The sequence below is a fragment of the Tigriopus californicus genome, chromosome 2 (assembly GCF_007210705.1).
Source record: "Tigriopus californicus strain San Diego chromosome 2, Tcal_SD_v2.1, whole genome shotgun sequence".
NCBI classification, from domain to species: Eukaryota; Metazoa; Arthropoda; class Copepoda; order Harpacticoida; family Harpacticidae; genus Tigriopus; species Tigriopus californicus.
The window spans coordinates 7,829,739-7,847,251 of record NC_081441.1 but is presented as its reverse complement, the minus strand read 5'-3'; the positions used below and the strand labels follow the sequence as shown (position 1 = coordinate 7,847,251).

The window sequence follows — 17,513 nt, the reverse complement described above, 5'->3', positions numbered from 1 at the left end:
ACTGAGACTGCGAAAGACTCACCCCAGCACTAGTCCTACTTCCATCCTCAAACCGAATTCAATCTTGGTTTTCCACCCTAGGGTAAAGCCACCCTTAGTATCATCTTTTTCAATCTCAGATTGATATTGTAGTCCATGTATCTTCACTCGTCTAAATCCAAAGCACAATTGGAAAAGGTTGCACAAATTTTGCTTCTTAATCTTTTTGATGATGTATTCAACAAATATCAGAGATTTTTTTTTATCTCCGTGAACAAATGTCGTTCTGAGTTAAAGTCTATAGAAACACACGTGTAAGGAAAAAATAGTTACATTGATCAAGTGATTAGAGGGCAAAGGTTATGCCAAGGGGTCATTGTCTGATTAGAAGTAAAAATAAGCTCTCATTTTTACCTTAAAAAAACATATCTGGATCAGTTTGACCTTTTGCAAATTTTCTGAACTTTTGGAACCCAAATAGGCAATGTATAGTCCTTTTCATTGAGCGGAGGAAGCGCCCTCTGCTTCGTCTAGGTGCGGACAAACAAACGTAAAAAAAACAGAATACGCCCTAAGATGCCAGACTTTACGAAGAGATTATTCAATGAATGATTTATCGCTTAAGTATTGCGACACGACTACTAAGCCACCAACTGTTTAGATAGACCTTTCAAATCCACTAGGGATAAAACTCTGAACAATTATGACGTGTAAATAATCATTTTACAAGAGGTTATAAACTGAATGATGACGCGTCAACACTTTCAATCACTGTTTCCAACAAAATAGTACTAGGAAAAGTACAGTTTCACAACTTTTTGGCGACTAACCCTAAAAACATCACTTTTTCTAAATTGGCCATTAGCTTTTTTAGCACAATGTAATCGAAAAAGACGATGATGGAAAGCCGTTGGGATGCTGAAAGCTTTCTGTTTATCCCTATTTGAATGTGAAAACTGTTTGTAATTAAACCCTTATAGGATTTGAATGGTCTCTCGAAAGGGTTGGTGATGAATTTATGCTGTTTAAATAGCTCAATAATAACTTGTTCAGTGAAAAATACATTGCTAAAGTCATTCTTGTACATCTCCGTTTCTTTGTCAGCAACGAGAGGAGGGAGAGGAGAATGAAAAGGACTATTCAAGCTATGTCTGAACAATCGACTTGTACAAAGTTAGCATTGTTCTACAGGGGCGTTCATATCAAACGTTACACATTGTTTGAGGCCTTAAAATGCGCATTTATTAGTATCCATTGCGATTTTTTAATTGGGAACCATAAACTTCAATGTGTTGCAATCGAGAAAAACAAAAATAAGCTCAAAAGGAAGCAAAGCAAATAATCTGTGCTGAAAAAGAGGACACCCGATGGCGATTATAGAACACAAAAGGGAGCGGCTTCATACCGAAATGCTTTTCAAGATCCCTCAACTGCAGTCGGATGATGATCTACAAGACCAATAAATTATTTGACGCATCAGGAGGAGGAGTCATAAAGAGGATGACCAAGGAGTAAAACCATGAGAATCAATCACCTGGCTCGAAATGTGAGGTAAATGATCACAAGTAAACCGGTCATGAATGTGTCCATCTTGGCCAAAAACCACAGGACCTCTTGTGCCACAATGTCGAGGTTGTTGAGGCAGGATCTTTTAGCAAAGTCACGGAGAAGGTCAGCTCCAAACCTGTCTCAACAACCTCCACATTGTGGCCCTTTTCCTGGCTCGGAACCCATGCTTACTAGGAGAAATGAGGATGGATCACCATGAGCTACCTTCAGAGATTGAGAGGATGAAAACTTACCTTGATCCAAGATACGGGAAAACAGTAACAAGCACCTGTGAGCATCTTCAGGAACTGAGATGTCACGCCATCGGGACCGCGAGAACTTGAAAGCCTCAAGTCCCTGATGGCCTCTAAAACATCCTGATATGTAACTGCAACATAATCTGATTGCCCAATTTGACTAACCTCGCCAGTCTCAATAGAAGCATCATTAGAACACTTGAGTTGTTGCTTCTATACCCTGTGAACAAGATCTTTGCCAAACTGATCTTTCAAGCAAAAAGGTTTACTTCCAGCTTCAACAACTCCGTGCTTGCTTTACCAATGCGTTTGAACATCAGTTCATGCGTTCAAAAGCTACACTTCTGAGTCCAACTGGTTTTATAGACCATTATGGGCTGAATAGGTTTGTCAGGCAAGGCCATCTTTCCACATTAATTTTCATTTTTATAATGATATTGCTACGATCGTCCGACATACAGTGTCTAGAAATCCATGCTAAAATGTACTGAAGAGTTTTGTTAAGCCAAAGACATCTTTCCACAATATTTTTCATATAAGTAATGCTACTGCTACCAAAAAAGCTTTAGACCTGCAATGTTATTGCACAGCAATTTATTTTTCTTAAATATGTGTACGCCTCAAGCGTTCATTGAAAACTGTCGTCGGACTTGAAGAAAAAGAACTGGCTGAATGGTTCCTCACTCTTTAGTCGAAGGCACCGAGGGATCCACTTCCAAAACCAGATGGACCAAAGTTGCTACCTAAATGTCCATTGCCATGGGGAACATGTCCGTAGCCGTAGCTCACATGCTTATGTCCATGATAAGGGTTGTGCCCGCCATAGGTCACGTGCAAGTAGGTTGGGTGGTGCTCATGATGGCCGTATTTATGGCCATGACCATGTCCATGACCATGACCATGCCCATAACCGTGTTCATGGCCGTGCCCATGGCCGTGCCCATGGCTGTGCCCATGTCCATAGCCGTGTCCGTGTCCATGACTTTCTCCATGACCATGAACGGTGTTGTACACATCGTGGTGACTGTGCTCATAGTGGTTCGGTTCATGATGGTAGTCATTAGAATGGTCACTGTGATGATCACCATGCCCGTGAACGGTTTTGTAGACGTCATGGGGAATGTGGGGCTTTTCGTGGAAGTCAGCGTGTCCAGCGTGATGATACTCCTCATCTCGATGATGTTGATGGTCGTTTCCATGGAGGAGCGGTTTCTTGAAATTATGAAAATCAGTGCCATGAGCATCTTCGAAGAAGTCGGGCCTGCCCAAAGTCAGCACGGCACCAGAGAGCACGAGAGTAACCGGAACAAAGAACTGGAACAAGAGAAAACAAAGCGAGGCTTACAAATCCAGACTCCCAAGTCTAATACTTTACTAAGCATGTTTAGCACATTACTACCGAAACACTCACTTTAGACAACATTGTTATAAGAGGAGTTGGTTGTTATCTCACAGAAGATATTGGGAAAACTGATGCTTCTGTTTTGGATTTTCCACTTCTTATAAGATTCTGAAGCTCTTTTAAACTCTTCCTGGTTGGACCACGCGCTCCCAAAACCAAGATATAGGCTAGTAAATATGATGTGTTGTTGTGTTGTGTGTCCCGACAATTTTCTCGCGTATCTTCGATCGACGATCTGACTGACTTTTCCGCCCTTAACCAAATGACACACCACCAAGCCAATACCACATTGCTCGAAACTACGTATGTACACATCGAACTTACGCAGACTGTATTGCGTACAACCAAAGCAAGGAGCTCAGAGGAAATGATGGGATGGCATCTCCAGACGACATATCGTTTACTCTTTACACAGACCTGGCAATTCGAGTCCACAATATCGGAGAATTTTCAAGGTACTAATGTACCATGTGTGGCACTTCCGACAATTTCTCTCTCAGTTTCCTCTGCGTTGGAACGAAACAACATGCAGTTTGAAGGCTTGGCCATCCAATAAGGGCACAATTCCATCAATCTGTCATTCAATCAGATCACATCAACCTGACTCGATGGACTAGAGACATAAGGAGTAAATGTCGACAACGACAAAAAAATTGGATAATTATCCACTATAAATACTACGCTTCTGATCTGTCCGTTTTGTGTTGATGTTGTTTTAAAAATGATGTCTTTGTTGATGGGGGAAGTTTTTGAGTTGGTTTGGTCTGAATGTCAAGTAGTAGTGGCCAGATTAATTTACGACCCTGATACTTGGGGTTTATGACCCAACCATGAATTCTGAGTACCCCGGAAACCAGACTTTTTCCAATCTAGAGAAACATTTAATTGAAAAAGAATCTTTTCTTGGGCTAAATTTTTCAAGGCAAGCCAATGACTTTTGATGTTAGGGTCTCGTAAGCTCCCTTTGGCCGGTAGTATTTTTCCTTGTAATTCTTTGGACAGGCGTCTAATTACAATTTCCATCCAATAAGTCGAAATTTGGTCACACCTCATCATGATAACTTGAAACATATGTTAAACCTCCCACCTATTTCCAAACAATCAGACACCCTAATCTACTGTCAACTTTATCCTTCTTTACAAAAATATCACTACTTTTAGAACAATAATTAGCGCACTCTTCGACAAAGAACATGTGAGTAAATAACAAAACCATTACGTTCCACGTTACTGCCATAGAATGAAAAATAGCGTTGGACTAAAATATTTATGTTCATGGCCCTAGTTGTAGTAATTAACCGACTATTCATTTCAAGGCTTGACAAACACACTTCCACCATCTGAACCTTACTCGCTAAAATCCAAGGTGCATTCCTTTTTGTGAATGATAGGCATTTGGTTGGCCAAAACTACTCGTTTTGCAAAATTAAACACAGGTTGGTGGCATGAAGGGCACAGCCACAACTTTGCCAGGGCTTTAAGCTAAGGGTTCTTCAAGTTCAATGACCCCTATCAATAATAGATCATTCAATTGCATTTCAAATACATAGTTGGCCTTTGTCTCGCGTTGAAATCTTTTGTTATTGCAATCTGTGTCCAAGTGGCTTCAGCTTTGGAATGGCATTTCCAGATCCATTAAATTTCGGTTGAGTTCATAGAAGATGGGTGGGGGCCTGATGTTCAATGCTCATTGTCATATGTCGTGCACTCGGCCTGACAAAGATCTCATTTTGAGAGCTGCTGTATTTGTCGGGCAATAAGTAATTGGATTATGTCCTCTGTGCTAAATAAGCTGAATCGAAATGTTAATGAATGCCACGACAACCATTGCAGAAGGTTAAGTAGCAGCATCACCGAAACGATGGCTCTCGTGATCATTTTTGGGGCGGGAGAAAAAGGACTCCCTCAATATGATTTGGGTGCTGGCTCACAAAATTCGTACTATCTACTACTATCTATCTGTCATACACTCCTGCTAGACTGAGTTCGGCCCTGCTTTGTAGGGATGATGATGGTGGTGGTGGTGGTGGTGGTGGTGGAATGACATTACTCCATCTAAATTACTATGTACTGCAACAGAGATCCTTTTCCAGCAACCAACAGGATACGAATTAGTAAAGTCACGAATTCCTCTATCTAGTTGTCATTATGATGATGAAGTCATTGAAATAGCGAGACCATTCTGACGCCAAAAACATCGCACTCACGCTCGATGACGACGAAGACTTCGCAACGATTTTGTTTCCCAAATTCTCACGAACTTGATAACACTTATAACTTAAAGATGGCAGATACGAACTGAAAAGTGATTCGTGATCTGACCTCTCAGCACGTAAAACAAGGACTTTATTCCGCCCAGCTAGACACTACTTTTCTCCAGCCTGATACTGTAATAATCCATGGTATTGAAATGAGTCGGTTTCGTTTCTCAAGGTCTTCCAGCGGTTTCTCAATTCTCATTGATCTGTTGCGGACTTGAGAGTCTGAAACAACAACTTGACGTGGAAAGATCACCACCGACGCCAAGAACGATATCACAACACTACCTAGCCTAAAACCATCCAATCTGGGAGTTGTGGTCAAGTCTACGTTCACCAAATGAGCTTGTGTCTATGAGGCTTGCTGGAGACCAAGTAACATCTGGCTGGGCGTGTTTGTCGTTGATGTTGGACTCTAAATTCAAACTGTTGTCATCCCGTCATAATCATTCTCAAAGTTCAAAAAGTTTACTAACGGAGTTAACCAATATTTGAGAGGCTCATGGAACAGAGAGTTGAGATTGATCAGGTTGTTGGCAATTTGTACGGTTTATGGCTTTGGGAGTGGTAACCTATGATTGGCTCGCTTTTCACCCCAACATGTCCTTGAATGATGGGGCAAAAAGCGAAGCAGAAAACTGCGAAGGATGACTAGAACAAAGATGATAAGATTGTTGTGTTGTTCTCTTGATAAGAGAACAACACAACATTTCACATTCCACGGTTGACATTGCTTATCAATATACCTTTCATCTTGTTTTAGCTTAAAGGGAACCTAGTATTCAAAGTTTTAATCATGTTTGGGAGCACATTTTGAAATTAGGGAACTAATTGTTGAAGTTATCATGTCTTTTTCATACAAGTGGAGATTGGACTTTAAAACACATAGGTATCATTATAGGCGATTCGTCTTTTGTTCGCATTTTCTATTTGGGGCTTTGGGCGTATTGTCTTAAAATTGAATAAATATTTTTGGGAAGGTCCCTGTGTACCATTAAGTGGGAGAGGTCAATCATAACCCAAATTAATTGCTAACGAACCCCTTGACCAATTTACTTTATTCGATAAGATATGTGACCTTCCCTCTGTTCGGATTTTTTCTAAATTCAGAGGAAAATCAAATCCAACTGAGGCCTGGATGTCATAGTGCTTGAAAGTAACCATAAGATCATTACAATGTTTGAAAGAGACGACCATTTCATTGCTCCAGTTTTTTCTTAATTTGATATTAGACTACTTCTTTCTAATGATGGTATGAAAATTTGGGTATCACCTATCTCTCGATGCTTTTGGCGTGGTCATGTGGCGCAATTTCTAATCAGAAAAATTCCAATGGAGAAGAAATTGTTCTCCATTTTCCTGTCAACTAGAAATGGACAAGATTACCCCAAAATGGTTTGTAATGTTCTGTTACTAACGTGAGGTTGTTGTTGTGGAGATTCATCCACATCTTTCAAGATGCCAATGTAGTAAAAATGGGATAAAAGAGCAAATCGGATATGAGAGCAGGTTTATGAATCCCCGAATCAAATTGTATGGTGAAGTATAGTAAATTAGCATCGGATATAAAAGCACAATTTTTTTGCCCAAATCGGATATAAGAGCAGAATGAAGGCGGCAAAATAATTTTTTTTCCTGCGCTCCACAATGAAGTTTTCGATGGAAACTGGTCAAGCTATTTTATAAAAGCAAGTTTTCAGCCACTTTCTCATAAAAACAATCATACATAATGGCTTCTACCAAGAGAACCATTTTTTTCATCAAGGAGAAGCAAATGCTCCCTGTCGATTTTGACAAGTTGTCCAAGATAAGCCTGACCGAAGCTGCCACAAAGTTAGGAGTCAAACGTGCTTGCTTTGGAAAACTCTTGTTTTTTTCCAAACTTCATAGCCAGTATGTAATTCTGTGTCAAATTAACAACGTATTTGGTGCGTAAACATACAGCCAACACACTGCCCTCCTTGCATTTTGTTTCATTTTTCTCGATTTTTATGGTTGCATTTTGTTTGGACCGTAAAACTACATCAAATTATAGCTTCAAAATATGTTTTCTGTCATCAGTTTTGCCTCTGGAGCCGTGAAACTGGAGCATCGGATATAAGAGCACATCGGATATAAGAGCAGAAATTCACGGCCCCAAAGCTGCTCTTATATCCGACTTTTACTGTGTTGACTTTGCATTTGAAAGCAGGCACTGAATGCCAAATTGGCGTGCTCCTCGAGGGGGCAAATGACTTTACTTTCCCTATCCACTTAGTATTTGTTTTCGATGCCCTGATATTGTATCTTGAGGCTTGAAGTAATAGGTGGTCTTAAATTGGCGTCATCAATTTCCAAAGTTATCACCATTTCGTACTTTCTGTAACTCAGATCTTGATTCTTAGATGGCGGGACAATAGCACCATTAAAAAGCGCCATCACGGCCAGATTATCGTGATTTCTTTTTCACCTTGAAACCATAAGATCCTAATTTTCAAAGTCCAATTTCATTTTGAGGGGTGCCATCCATGGTTACCTCGGACGTAATTGCGTTATGGGAAAGTATCTTTACACGTAAGACTCCATCAGATCCTAGCCGGACTTCAGTGGAAATCAAATGATAAATAGGGCCCAGAGCTCAAAATATATGTGTGGAAATAAATGCAAAATTATAGATAAAGACATATTTTGCTAATGCTTGCTCTTGTAATAGTGCTTTCAAGTCCGTAATGTTCGAGGGCGAAAATGAATTACTTAATAACTTGAGTGAATCGAAAATATTATGCGACCAAACATTTTCTCATACGAGGAGCCATATTCTAAGTAACCAAACACTAACGACCCTTTTAGCATACAAATTTGACCATGATTGTTTCTTCACGGTTAAAGCGCCTCTCATCAAAAGGGGACATTATTCAATTCACAAGCGCGATTTGCCCTGTCATGCGAACATGTCATCCTCACCAAGGCGGACGTTTACGTATTCTATTGTTTTCAGTTTTTATCGAACTTACAATGCCAGCCATTTCAGACTCGTTTGGTTATTTCGCTTTTTGATGAACGAAAGGAACATCGCTGAATTTCTCAGTACTTGATTATGCATTTGATATTAGATGCAATCTTAAGTCTAAAGTAGCCTCTTACATTGCCACATTTTGTCACAATTTAGAACAAAACACTTACCTCGGTCACAATATTGGTCAGTTGAAAGCTGAACATTTCATCTTTAAATCAGATAAACATACAATTATACGGGATTGATATTTGGTCACCAGAGTCCACTCGGTCTGAGCATAGAAATTATTGGTTATTACTTGCAACATTTGCAAAGAAATGTAAAAAAATAAAAATGGCAGGCCCTGCTCTGTCTTACAGCGTCAACTGCCGTCATCTCGTTGCACTAATAAAAAAGCTAGCAGTCTCAAAAGTGGACTAGATTTTTTGGCAGACCCTGAAACAAAACTGTTCGTTGTTTCACCAGGAAGCCATAAAACTTTTTTTTTGCGGACTTCATTACCGCTACTGGGATTGGAATCCCAGCAGTTCAAGACGAGAAATATATTCATTTTACTTAAATTTTATTTGTATATATATTATTTGATCGACCAACGAATTAGAGTTGGCTGCTCTGGCTAACCCTTCAATAAAAGGTTGATCCGGAATTTTAGTCAAAAACTTGTCCAAGTCTGACTTAAATCCTGCTACTGGATCAACGTCTACATACGCCCTACGAATAATTGAAGACAGCAAATTGAACAATGAAGGAGCACAAGAAAGAAGAGAAGTGAACTTCATTGTTTTCACTAGCCTGGATTCTCGAGGGATTGAAGGTGCTCTCAAAACGCACATTAAGCCTCTACGGGCGCTAGAAATGACCCTAAATCCTGGGTTAGGACAAAACTCATGAATGCTTTTGAAAACGTACAGTATCAGACACCTTTCGAACGTACTCTGGTACCTTAAGTGAGTTTTTGGTAATTTTATTGATTATTAACCATAATGAATTATAGAATAGCGTGCGTGTCTTTCACATATGCTTCATTGGGGTGGTTTGAGGTCCTTGGCGGCCATGAGTAGGAAAAATTCTATACTCTCCTTCCAATATCGAATGTCCTTGGAGTATTTACACCATAACTCGCCGTGCTTGGGCTCCGAGGCAATACATCGTTTTTTGATATCTTCTTGTTGGTCCAGTGTTCCGTGGAGGAGTTCAAATTTGTAATAGTTGACCCACGAGTCACCGAGATCTGGTTCCAATTTGACTGTTCTCGTCATCCAATCGCGACACTTTTCGACTTTCCTCTCGCTCCAAAAAAGCCGTGCCACGGCCAAAAGGACATTTGGGTCATGCTCACATTTTTTCAAGGCCTCCACGCTCTTCGATTTGCGTTGTGGCTTGTTTTCCATGAAAATGGCCTCGGCCCATAAAATACCGGACGTGGGACATTCTTGAAGTGCTCGGGCCATCAATGCCAATGCCTGCTCTTTGGTGCCTGTAAAACATTGAAACACACTATGAGCATACGTTCAGATAATAAACTTTGACTGTTTATCAAATTTACCTTTCTCGCGCTCGATTCGCACTGCCTCCAACCACAACTCCGGATTCCTTGAATTTCTGAGTCTGGCTTTTTCTATGATCGACCTAGCCTTGGTGGTGTTATTCTGATCGAGCTCCAATCTGGCGGCTAATCTCCACAGAGGGACAGATTGAGGACATCGCTTCACAGCAACACCGAACGTGTCACGGGCAGCTTCAATTTTCTTCAGGGCCTGCAATATCTGAGCCTTCATCATCCACAACTTGTCAAAATCGTCGTATTTCTCAAGACCTAAATGGAAACATAAAGCAATCAAGATCCTCACACATTCTACCTTGGGATTCATCGATGGTGATTGGCGTTACACTTACCCTCTTCAACGAGTTTCAATGCTGTCTTGAGAGCATCTAGCTCCCACTCTAATTTAGCACTCTTCATATATACTCGAGCGGTGGGGGCACCTTTTTTGCTATCTCGGGCGCGGGTCAACAACTTTCTCGCCCTGTCATATTCGTTGTTTTCGCTCTCCAATTTCACGGCAGCCAACCAGATTTCCTCGGAGTTGGGATTGGCCTGGAAAGCCAAGGATAGAATACTACGAGCAGCGGGTACATCATTGGCCAACCACTTGGATTTGGCGCCCATCAGCCACAAAACTTCGGCTTGTGGACAATGCTGAACGGCTTGTTGGAGCAGAGATTCCAAAGACTCGCGGGTCCCGTGGGATTTTTCGAAATAAGCCGCTCGAAGCCAAATGGATTTCTTCTTGGGGAACACGGAAAGGGCGTGAGCGAAAATCGCTCGAGCGCACTCGTTAGCCTGTTGATTGATACAAGATTCAGCATCCTCCAGCCAGGTCTCCTTTCGATCTTCTTCGTCGACTCCAACTCCGATCACGGCTTTGATGATAGCTTGGCAAGTCATGATGGAACCACCTTTCTCGGAGTCCATGGCATCTTTCATCCAGAATTCCTTGTTAATCTCAACTCCACTGGCGGAAAGGGCGGCAATGGCTCGGTCCACGATCTTTTGGACCATCTTGTCGTTGCCATTAGCTTCCTCTAGCTTAGCAGCGGAAATCCAGATGGTCCGATCGGTGGGATTGTGTTCCCGAGCCGTGTTCAAGACTTTGCGGGCATTCTCATACGTCTCGAGCCGTGCCAAGGCCATCCAAAGTTCGGTACTGGCCGGACAACACTCGACGGCTCGCGCTAACAGAATCCGAGCGTCTTCTGGATTTTCCAATTCCACAGCAGCCTTCCACAACTTGACCGAATTAGGGATACGCTCCAAGGCCTTGCGGAACACCTTCTTCTTGGACTTGTCTTCTTGCTCAAGATCAGCCGCTTTCATCCAAAGTCGCACGGCCATGGGGATCTCAGCCACCGCTTGAGCCACGCAAGCTTTGGCGATTTCAGGGGTTTGTAGCCTAGCCGCTTCCAACCAGACGTCCTCGGATTTGGGACACACCTCCGTGCCTTTCATAATGAGATTGCGAGCGGCCTGAATTTTGCCCGTGACCTCTTCCAAACGAGCCGAAGCGATCCAAGCCGGGGGGTGATTGGGATTGGTTTCGCGAATCGATTTGAGCAACAATCGCGCTTTCTTCACATCATTGATATCCCCACCATAAGTCGGGATCATGGACTGAAGGTCGGTCAAGTAACCCTTGGGATCGACGACCGTCTGCCCGGACACCGAATCTGAGCTTTGCTTCAACTTCAGATCCATCAAGGTATTCCGCGCTTGCCCAATCTTGCGCAAATCCAGATCGCCCGAGGGGGTCAGCATCCCACTGGCCGTGCCGGGTAAGGCCGAGGCCAGCCCGGATTTCGGATCAATGGCCGACACGCTCTGTCCCCCCATGCTCTTGGCCAACATGGCATCCGTCATGGGCGTGTACTTCTCGCGCGCATTGCCCAATCGTTGCTTGCGATTCCGCGCTTTACCCACCAGTGACCCGCCATATCCGGCGAACTCGTCGTAGTTGGATTCGTTCAGATCCACCTCTTCGTCGTCGTCGTGTTTGCGGGGTTTCTTGGGCGGTGGGGCGTGTCGGTCATCGCTCACATCTGAGGCTTCACGCGCCGGTCCGATATCGGAGCGCGTGGTGAAGCCCGTGGCTCCCCGTCCCACGCCAGCTACGTAGCCCAAGGGCGCCGGCATGCCCACAAAGTGCTTCTTGGCCGCGTGAGCCGCATTGACTTCAGCGGCCGAAGGCACGCCATGTCCTGGACCCGACATGGGTTGGATCGTGTGTCTCCTTGAGGTAAAGCGAGATGCGAGGTTCAAAGATAGTGAAACGCCAATTGTGCATCACTGGCATCGGCAGGCAAGTTTGTTTACTCGTACCAACGCTTGCCTAAATGTCCGAATAGTGGACTCCACCACTCNCCACAAAGTGCTTCTTGGCCGCGTGAGCCGCATTGACTTCAGCGGCCGAAGGCACGCCATGTCCTGGACCCGACATGGGTTGGATCGTGTGTCTCCTTGAGGTAAAGCGAGATGCGAGGTTCAAAGATGGGACGGGAATCCCGCACAGGATGAGGAGAATGGAACCAAGATCCTGAGACGAAGTCCGGCCAGCTCAACCAACCAACAACGTTGAATCAAAATAAACATTGACAATGACGTCAGTCAGGGTGACCCACCCAATGGTTGTACTTATGTGTGGAGGTCCTATGGGGACGTTTAGGCAAGCTCTGGCAGGTTCGTTTGTTTGCTGGTACCAGTGTCAGTGATGCATATTTTGGGCTTCAATCACGTTTACAAGAAGCTGACACTTCTTTCACATTGCTATATGAGGAAAGGTCAGCTTCCTTAGAATCAGTTTGAAACGCCAATTGTGCATCACTGGCATCGGCAGGCAAGTTTGTTTACTCGTACCAACGCTTGCCTAAATGTCCGAATAGTGGACTCCACCACTCATGGCATCAAATGATAGGAAGCATATCAATGCACAATGGTGGCTGCAAATCAGATTCTGAAAAGGCCACTAATAGATGGCGCCCTCGCTAAGACAAATATTGACACCAATTCAGCATAAATGATTTTGGTTTTCTAACCCCTTTTCTGTTAACGTCCATATTTATAGCTGTGTTCCGAAAAAATGCTTCCTCTCTTCATAAAAGAAAAGTCAAAGAAAAAGTACAACCGGTTAGCGTCCAAGCTCCTGACTCCGAGGTAAGAGATTTAAAAAAACAGGCCTCTGGCCAACTTGGCAAAATTGGAGGCCAAAACCTGCCCCAAAAAGGTAATCTTATTATTGTCTTCCATAACCAATTACCATTAATCTACCCCTTTACTTATCGCTCTCCACACTTTCAAAGTCTATTATACCTCCCCCTCTAACCAATCAGTGTCTAATCATATACTAGTATCCAACGACGTTACAACAAGGAGGTCAAAGTGTTATGTTGTGATGACAGCTAGCAAAAACAACAAAAAGAAACCTATGACCTTCAATCTTCAACTTGCTTTGGGTCAACTACTTCCACTTTTTAAGCATTGACTTGTCAAACTTTGTGTTGCTCATTAAATTCATAATGCCTCAAACTATGTCGCACGGAACCTTGTTCCGACGATTTCTTTTTCTTCTCTTACTTGGGCTCTAGGTCGTACATTCGCCCATTCCCCTTCACAAATTTTAGGGAAAATATATACCTTTGCAATGAGCCACTTTAAAATCAAATGGTATAAAAACGGCTTGCCTGTAATTGCAAGGACATTCTTATTTTTTCTTATTTTATAAACATGTTTTAAGAAGAGACTCAGCGTTGCTCTTGATCCGAAGCAGAACGATTAGTCTGTGGAAGAAGCATGCAACATCAAGTCCTCACTTTAATGAGTTCTCCTCTTTCCCAAACTCGCATTCGAGTGGAGGTATTTTATTCGTCAAGAGAGTTCAGAATTATTTGAACAAAAGTTTCTGCGTTCCTTTTGTGACTTTTCCTGAACGATGTGTAAGCAATAGATTAGGTTTGACCACGGCCGAAGTTCGCCGCGATTCGGCCTCTCTTTTGAGCTCTGTTGATTCCACCTCGACCACCTCTGCCTCCTCCTCTCGTGGCGCTTCGACCACGTCCACGACCTTGACCGTTGTTGTTACTGTTAACCGAGCTGGCCACCGACTCCTGCACCCATTCCTCGACCCTCGGGGCCACCTTCATTGGGGTTGGGACCGTGGCTGTCTCACCAACAGGCACAGTGACCACCTCCCGCGGTGCCTTGGCTTTCTGTCGTTGATGCACTTGCGTGGGGACGAAACGTGCGTCGATCTTCGGAAAAGGAGGTCTCGCTCCCCGAGCCGTATCCCCTTGATGGAAACCGAGGGGGTGGCGGGATGCGTTGGATTGGGGCGGGGGAATGGCATGTCCGTTACCGACGGACATGGCTTGAATTTGTTGGTTCAGTTGTTCGAACGGGTTGTAAGTGGGCGGAGGTTGTTGGAAGGGCATCACAGGAAGGGGATGCGACTCTCCACTTGCCATTCCTATCCATAATTGGTCGAGAGAGGATGCGGCTGGAGGAATTGGGGCAGCTTTTTCAGACTTCTTCGATTGAAACAAGAGATTTGGGTTGGGCAGTTGGGATGGCGGAGGTGGAGCACCGTACGATTCGTGAACCGGCCAATCTTGTCTCTTGGCCGGGGCGGGGTGAGTAAGGGCTTTAGTGTGAGAAGTGACTCCTCCTACTCCGGATTGATCTCGGTCACCGAAGGTCAGATTAATGATCGAGGAACCCGGTACCCGATAGCTCCGCCCTGGAGATGACCGAATGGCCATGCCCCCGGGGAACGACTTGTCAAAGAGTACATCGAGCACAGTCTCAGCAGCTCTCTCCACATTTTGCATACCAATAATTGTTCCTCGAAGTCCGAGAGGAACGGAAAAGCCTTCGCGGACATTCACCACACGATCTAGCAGGCGGAAAACGACTCGCTTATCGGGAAGGGAATTTCCCTGGCATAAGTTGGGCTTGTAGATGGAAACGGGTTTCACTGCGGCCACGACCTCTTCAATCGGTTCCAAGTCCACCACTTGAGCGACGGTCTCTTCAATCTTTTTAACAATATCTTCTTCGACCGTCAAAGTGCCGCAGGGTTGTCTCGGTGCGCTAGCGGACGGTAAATCCTTTAGCCATACGATGAGTTCATTTAACCGATCCAAAGGGTCGACATTCGGATTGCTGGCAAAGATATCGTCCACATGATGGACGTCTTTAGACGAGTTTGTCTTTGAGAACAGATAGTCAAACACTTCGGGAAACTTCTCGATGTACTCGTGCAAGATATCGACCACCTTACTCGAGTACAGCCAGTTGTTTTCGTCGTCTCGCTTGGTATAGCCACCAATTTCTTCATTTCTTTTGTTGAACTTTAATACAAAAGAGCATACGATCGTTAGATGAATCTCGTTAGGATCAGATCCCATTCAGACATATTTTTACCTTTAAACACAGGCCCATGTTGTGTTTTGAGGCTCTGTCCTGATCCGCACCTCTGGGACCCTTAATTACGAAGAGTGTGCCCGTGATTCGAGACAAAATGTGCGAATTCAAGCCAACAAATTGGGCTGTTCGATAGCCGTTGGCATATTTGGGGGAGTTTGATTTTTGCATTGCATACACTTGCCTCATATCGGGTTCCTAAAAAGGATTTGAACAAGGTATTATTCTCATTCCATTTCAAAAAGATATGTTTGGATTCAAATATTTGCCATTGAGTCAAAAACGAACCTTCAGATCTCGGAAACAGACTCTGATTCTTCCAGTGTTGGATATCACCTCTTGGACCGATCCTAGACATCCGTACTTGGGTTGACCCAACATAAACACAGACGATTGCGGGGGAAAGAGTTCCTCGAGGGTCCGATATTGAGTGAACGATGGATCATGGACCAAAATATTCTTCAGGACGGTGTGAAAAGCGAATGGTTGAGGTGATTGCGCCCATTGCTTTTCCAGCGTGATCTTGCCCTCTCGGCCATACACATACTTCCGTCCATTCATGGGCAACGCCTCTATCACCACTCTCGTTTGCTTGATGTCAATTCCCCATCGACTCTTGTAGCGCTCCGCAAGGGTGTTCTTTGTCAGCGTGAATTTGGTTATCGACTCTCCATTGGCTTGCTTCATCGAGACCTGTCCATTTGGTTTGACAAAATGAATCGTCTTGTCATCGCTCACGGAGCACACCTTGGCTTCAGTCATGTGCGGCCATCCAACCCACACCTCCTCGTTCAAGAACTGTCCAGCCACATCCATGGCCGTCCTCTCGTCATGAATGTCGAGGGTCAGTACCATGTTCTCCCCACGGCTGGCTTGTTCAAAAACTCGAACTGCAGCGGACTTTAATCCAGCCTTATGCGGCAAATGCTTGAGCGTTGGGAACCCGGGGAAGAATACATCCAAGCGAACACCGTCCATGAGGCCTTTTTTCAGCTTGCTGATCTCTACTAGCCAGTTTTGACGATCGATCTAAAAGAAACAGAATTGTTCATCCAAGCCATGCAGGGTGAATTAAAACCCGATGTTGACTAAGCACTAACGTCAGTCCGCTTGGCAAAATTAATGGAGATCCTAGGAAAGAAAGCAGGAGCTTCGTACTCCCCTAAGGACTTGGGTGTGTATTGATACACATTGATTGGGCCATGGGAGTTCCCTAGAGGAGTAAGGAAGGCTCATTAAAACCTCCCGATGAGTGAACTAGAAAGGGCAATTTTCATGAGAACTTACGTGCAGCTTCATCAGGCTTGAGGTATTTTATCAGAGGTTCCATTGCACTCAAGAGTCGTTTCTCATCGATGAATGGGATTAAAACCACAGCCTAGCAAATCGTGGCGGTATTCAATGAAATTAATGATGGATTGGCATTTCAATAGAAAATTATCCGTACAAACCTCCCACTCTTGCTGTTTTCCGTTGAGATCGCATTCAAAATCTTTAGGAAAGTAATCGACAATTGGCGAGGAGGGATTGATCATCAAGGTTTGCAACACCTTAATCGGAGCAAATAATCTCACATTACAGAAATACATCAACCTCCAATGGGGAAATATAACTCACTTCAGGAAGGAGCTCCTTACTGGCGGCCGGTAGAACGGCCATGAGTTGCTCAAACGGTTGAAATGGCTTATTCATGTCAAACTTCATCTCCATGTCAGAGAAATCACGAATGTCCGTAATCCAGGGGGCGAAATGATGCGGATAAAACCACGACCACGACATGCACCCATCGTAATAGTAGTGCAAGTTCCATTGGATGGCTCTCACGTAACACAAGGCTTGCTCTTTGAGCACGTCCTCGTCCACTTTGGCGTAGCCCAACTTACTAATGTAATACTCGCGTTTGTGTTGACGGAATTCCATGTGATACACCGAACCACGAGAGTCAGAGCTCTCAACCGAAGGATCAAAGCCATCAGTCGAGTCCTTGGCCAATGCGGAGGAATCCGGATCCGATTCATCATCGTCCATGAACTCGGCCGCAGAGCTCAAAAGCTTGGCCAGGGCTGAGTCCTTATTTGACGGAGTGGGCTCAGCTTTGGGT

General features: G+C 44.0%; 3 protein-coding genes across 3 annotated transcripts in view; all 3 read right to left on the bottom strand.

Moving 5' to 3' along the window:
• Positions 1-2,361: 2,361 nt before the first annotated feature.
• On the bottom strand, positions 2,362-3,586 carry LOC131877168 (histidine-rich glycoprotein-like). The gene is made up of 2 exons (XM_059222772.1): positions 3,196-3,586; positions 2,362-3,098 (listed from the first exon to the last, which is right to left on the bottom strand). The coding sequence occupies exons 1-2, from the start codon at positions 3,205-3,207 to the stop codon at positions 2,472-2,474; spliced, it is 639 nt and encodes a 212-aa protein (XP_059078755.1). The 5' UTR covers positions 3,208-3,586; the 3' UTR covers positions 2,362-2,471.
• Positions 3,587-9,382: 5,796 nt separating this feature from the next.
• Positions 9,383-12,268, bottom strand: LOC131877166 (pre-mRNA-processing factor 6-like). The gene is made up of 3 exons (XM_059222768.1): positions 10,336-12,268; positions 9,986-10,255; positions 9,383-9,916 (listed from the first exon to the last, which is right to left on the bottom strand). Exons 1-3 carry the CDS (start codon positions 12,206-12,208, stop codon positions 9,462-9,464), a joined length of 2,598 nt encoding a protein of 865 aa, XP_059078751.1. The 5' UTR covers positions 12,209-12,268; the 3' UTR covers positions 9,383-9,461.
• A 1,552-nt stretch (positions 12,269-13,820) lies between these two features.
• The window catches only part of LOC131877165 (5'-3' exoribonuclease 1-like), a 5,329-nt gene continuing 1,636 nt past the window's right edge, over positions 13,821-17,513 (bottom strand). Inside the window, exons 4-10 of the mRNA XM_059222767.1 lie at positions 17,030-17,513; positions 16,864-16,962; positions 16,700-16,790; positions 16,513-16,625; positions 15,701-16,441; positions 15,413-15,610; positions 13,821-15,339 (exon numbers count right to left, since the gene is read on the bottom strand). The exon at positions 17,030-17,513 is cut by the window's right edge and continues 631 nt beyond it. Of these exons, the coding sequence (XP_059078750.1) occupies positions 13,939-15,339; positions 15,413-15,610; positions 15,701-16,441; positions 16,513-16,625; positions 16,700-16,790; positions 16,864-16,962; positions 17,030-17,513 (3,127 nt within the window). The 3' untranslated portion in view covers positions 13,821-13,938. The remainder of the gene's footprint in view (positions 15,340-15,412; positions 15,611-15,700; positions 16,442-16,512; positions 16,626-16,699; positions 16,791-16,863; positions 16,963-17,029) is intronic.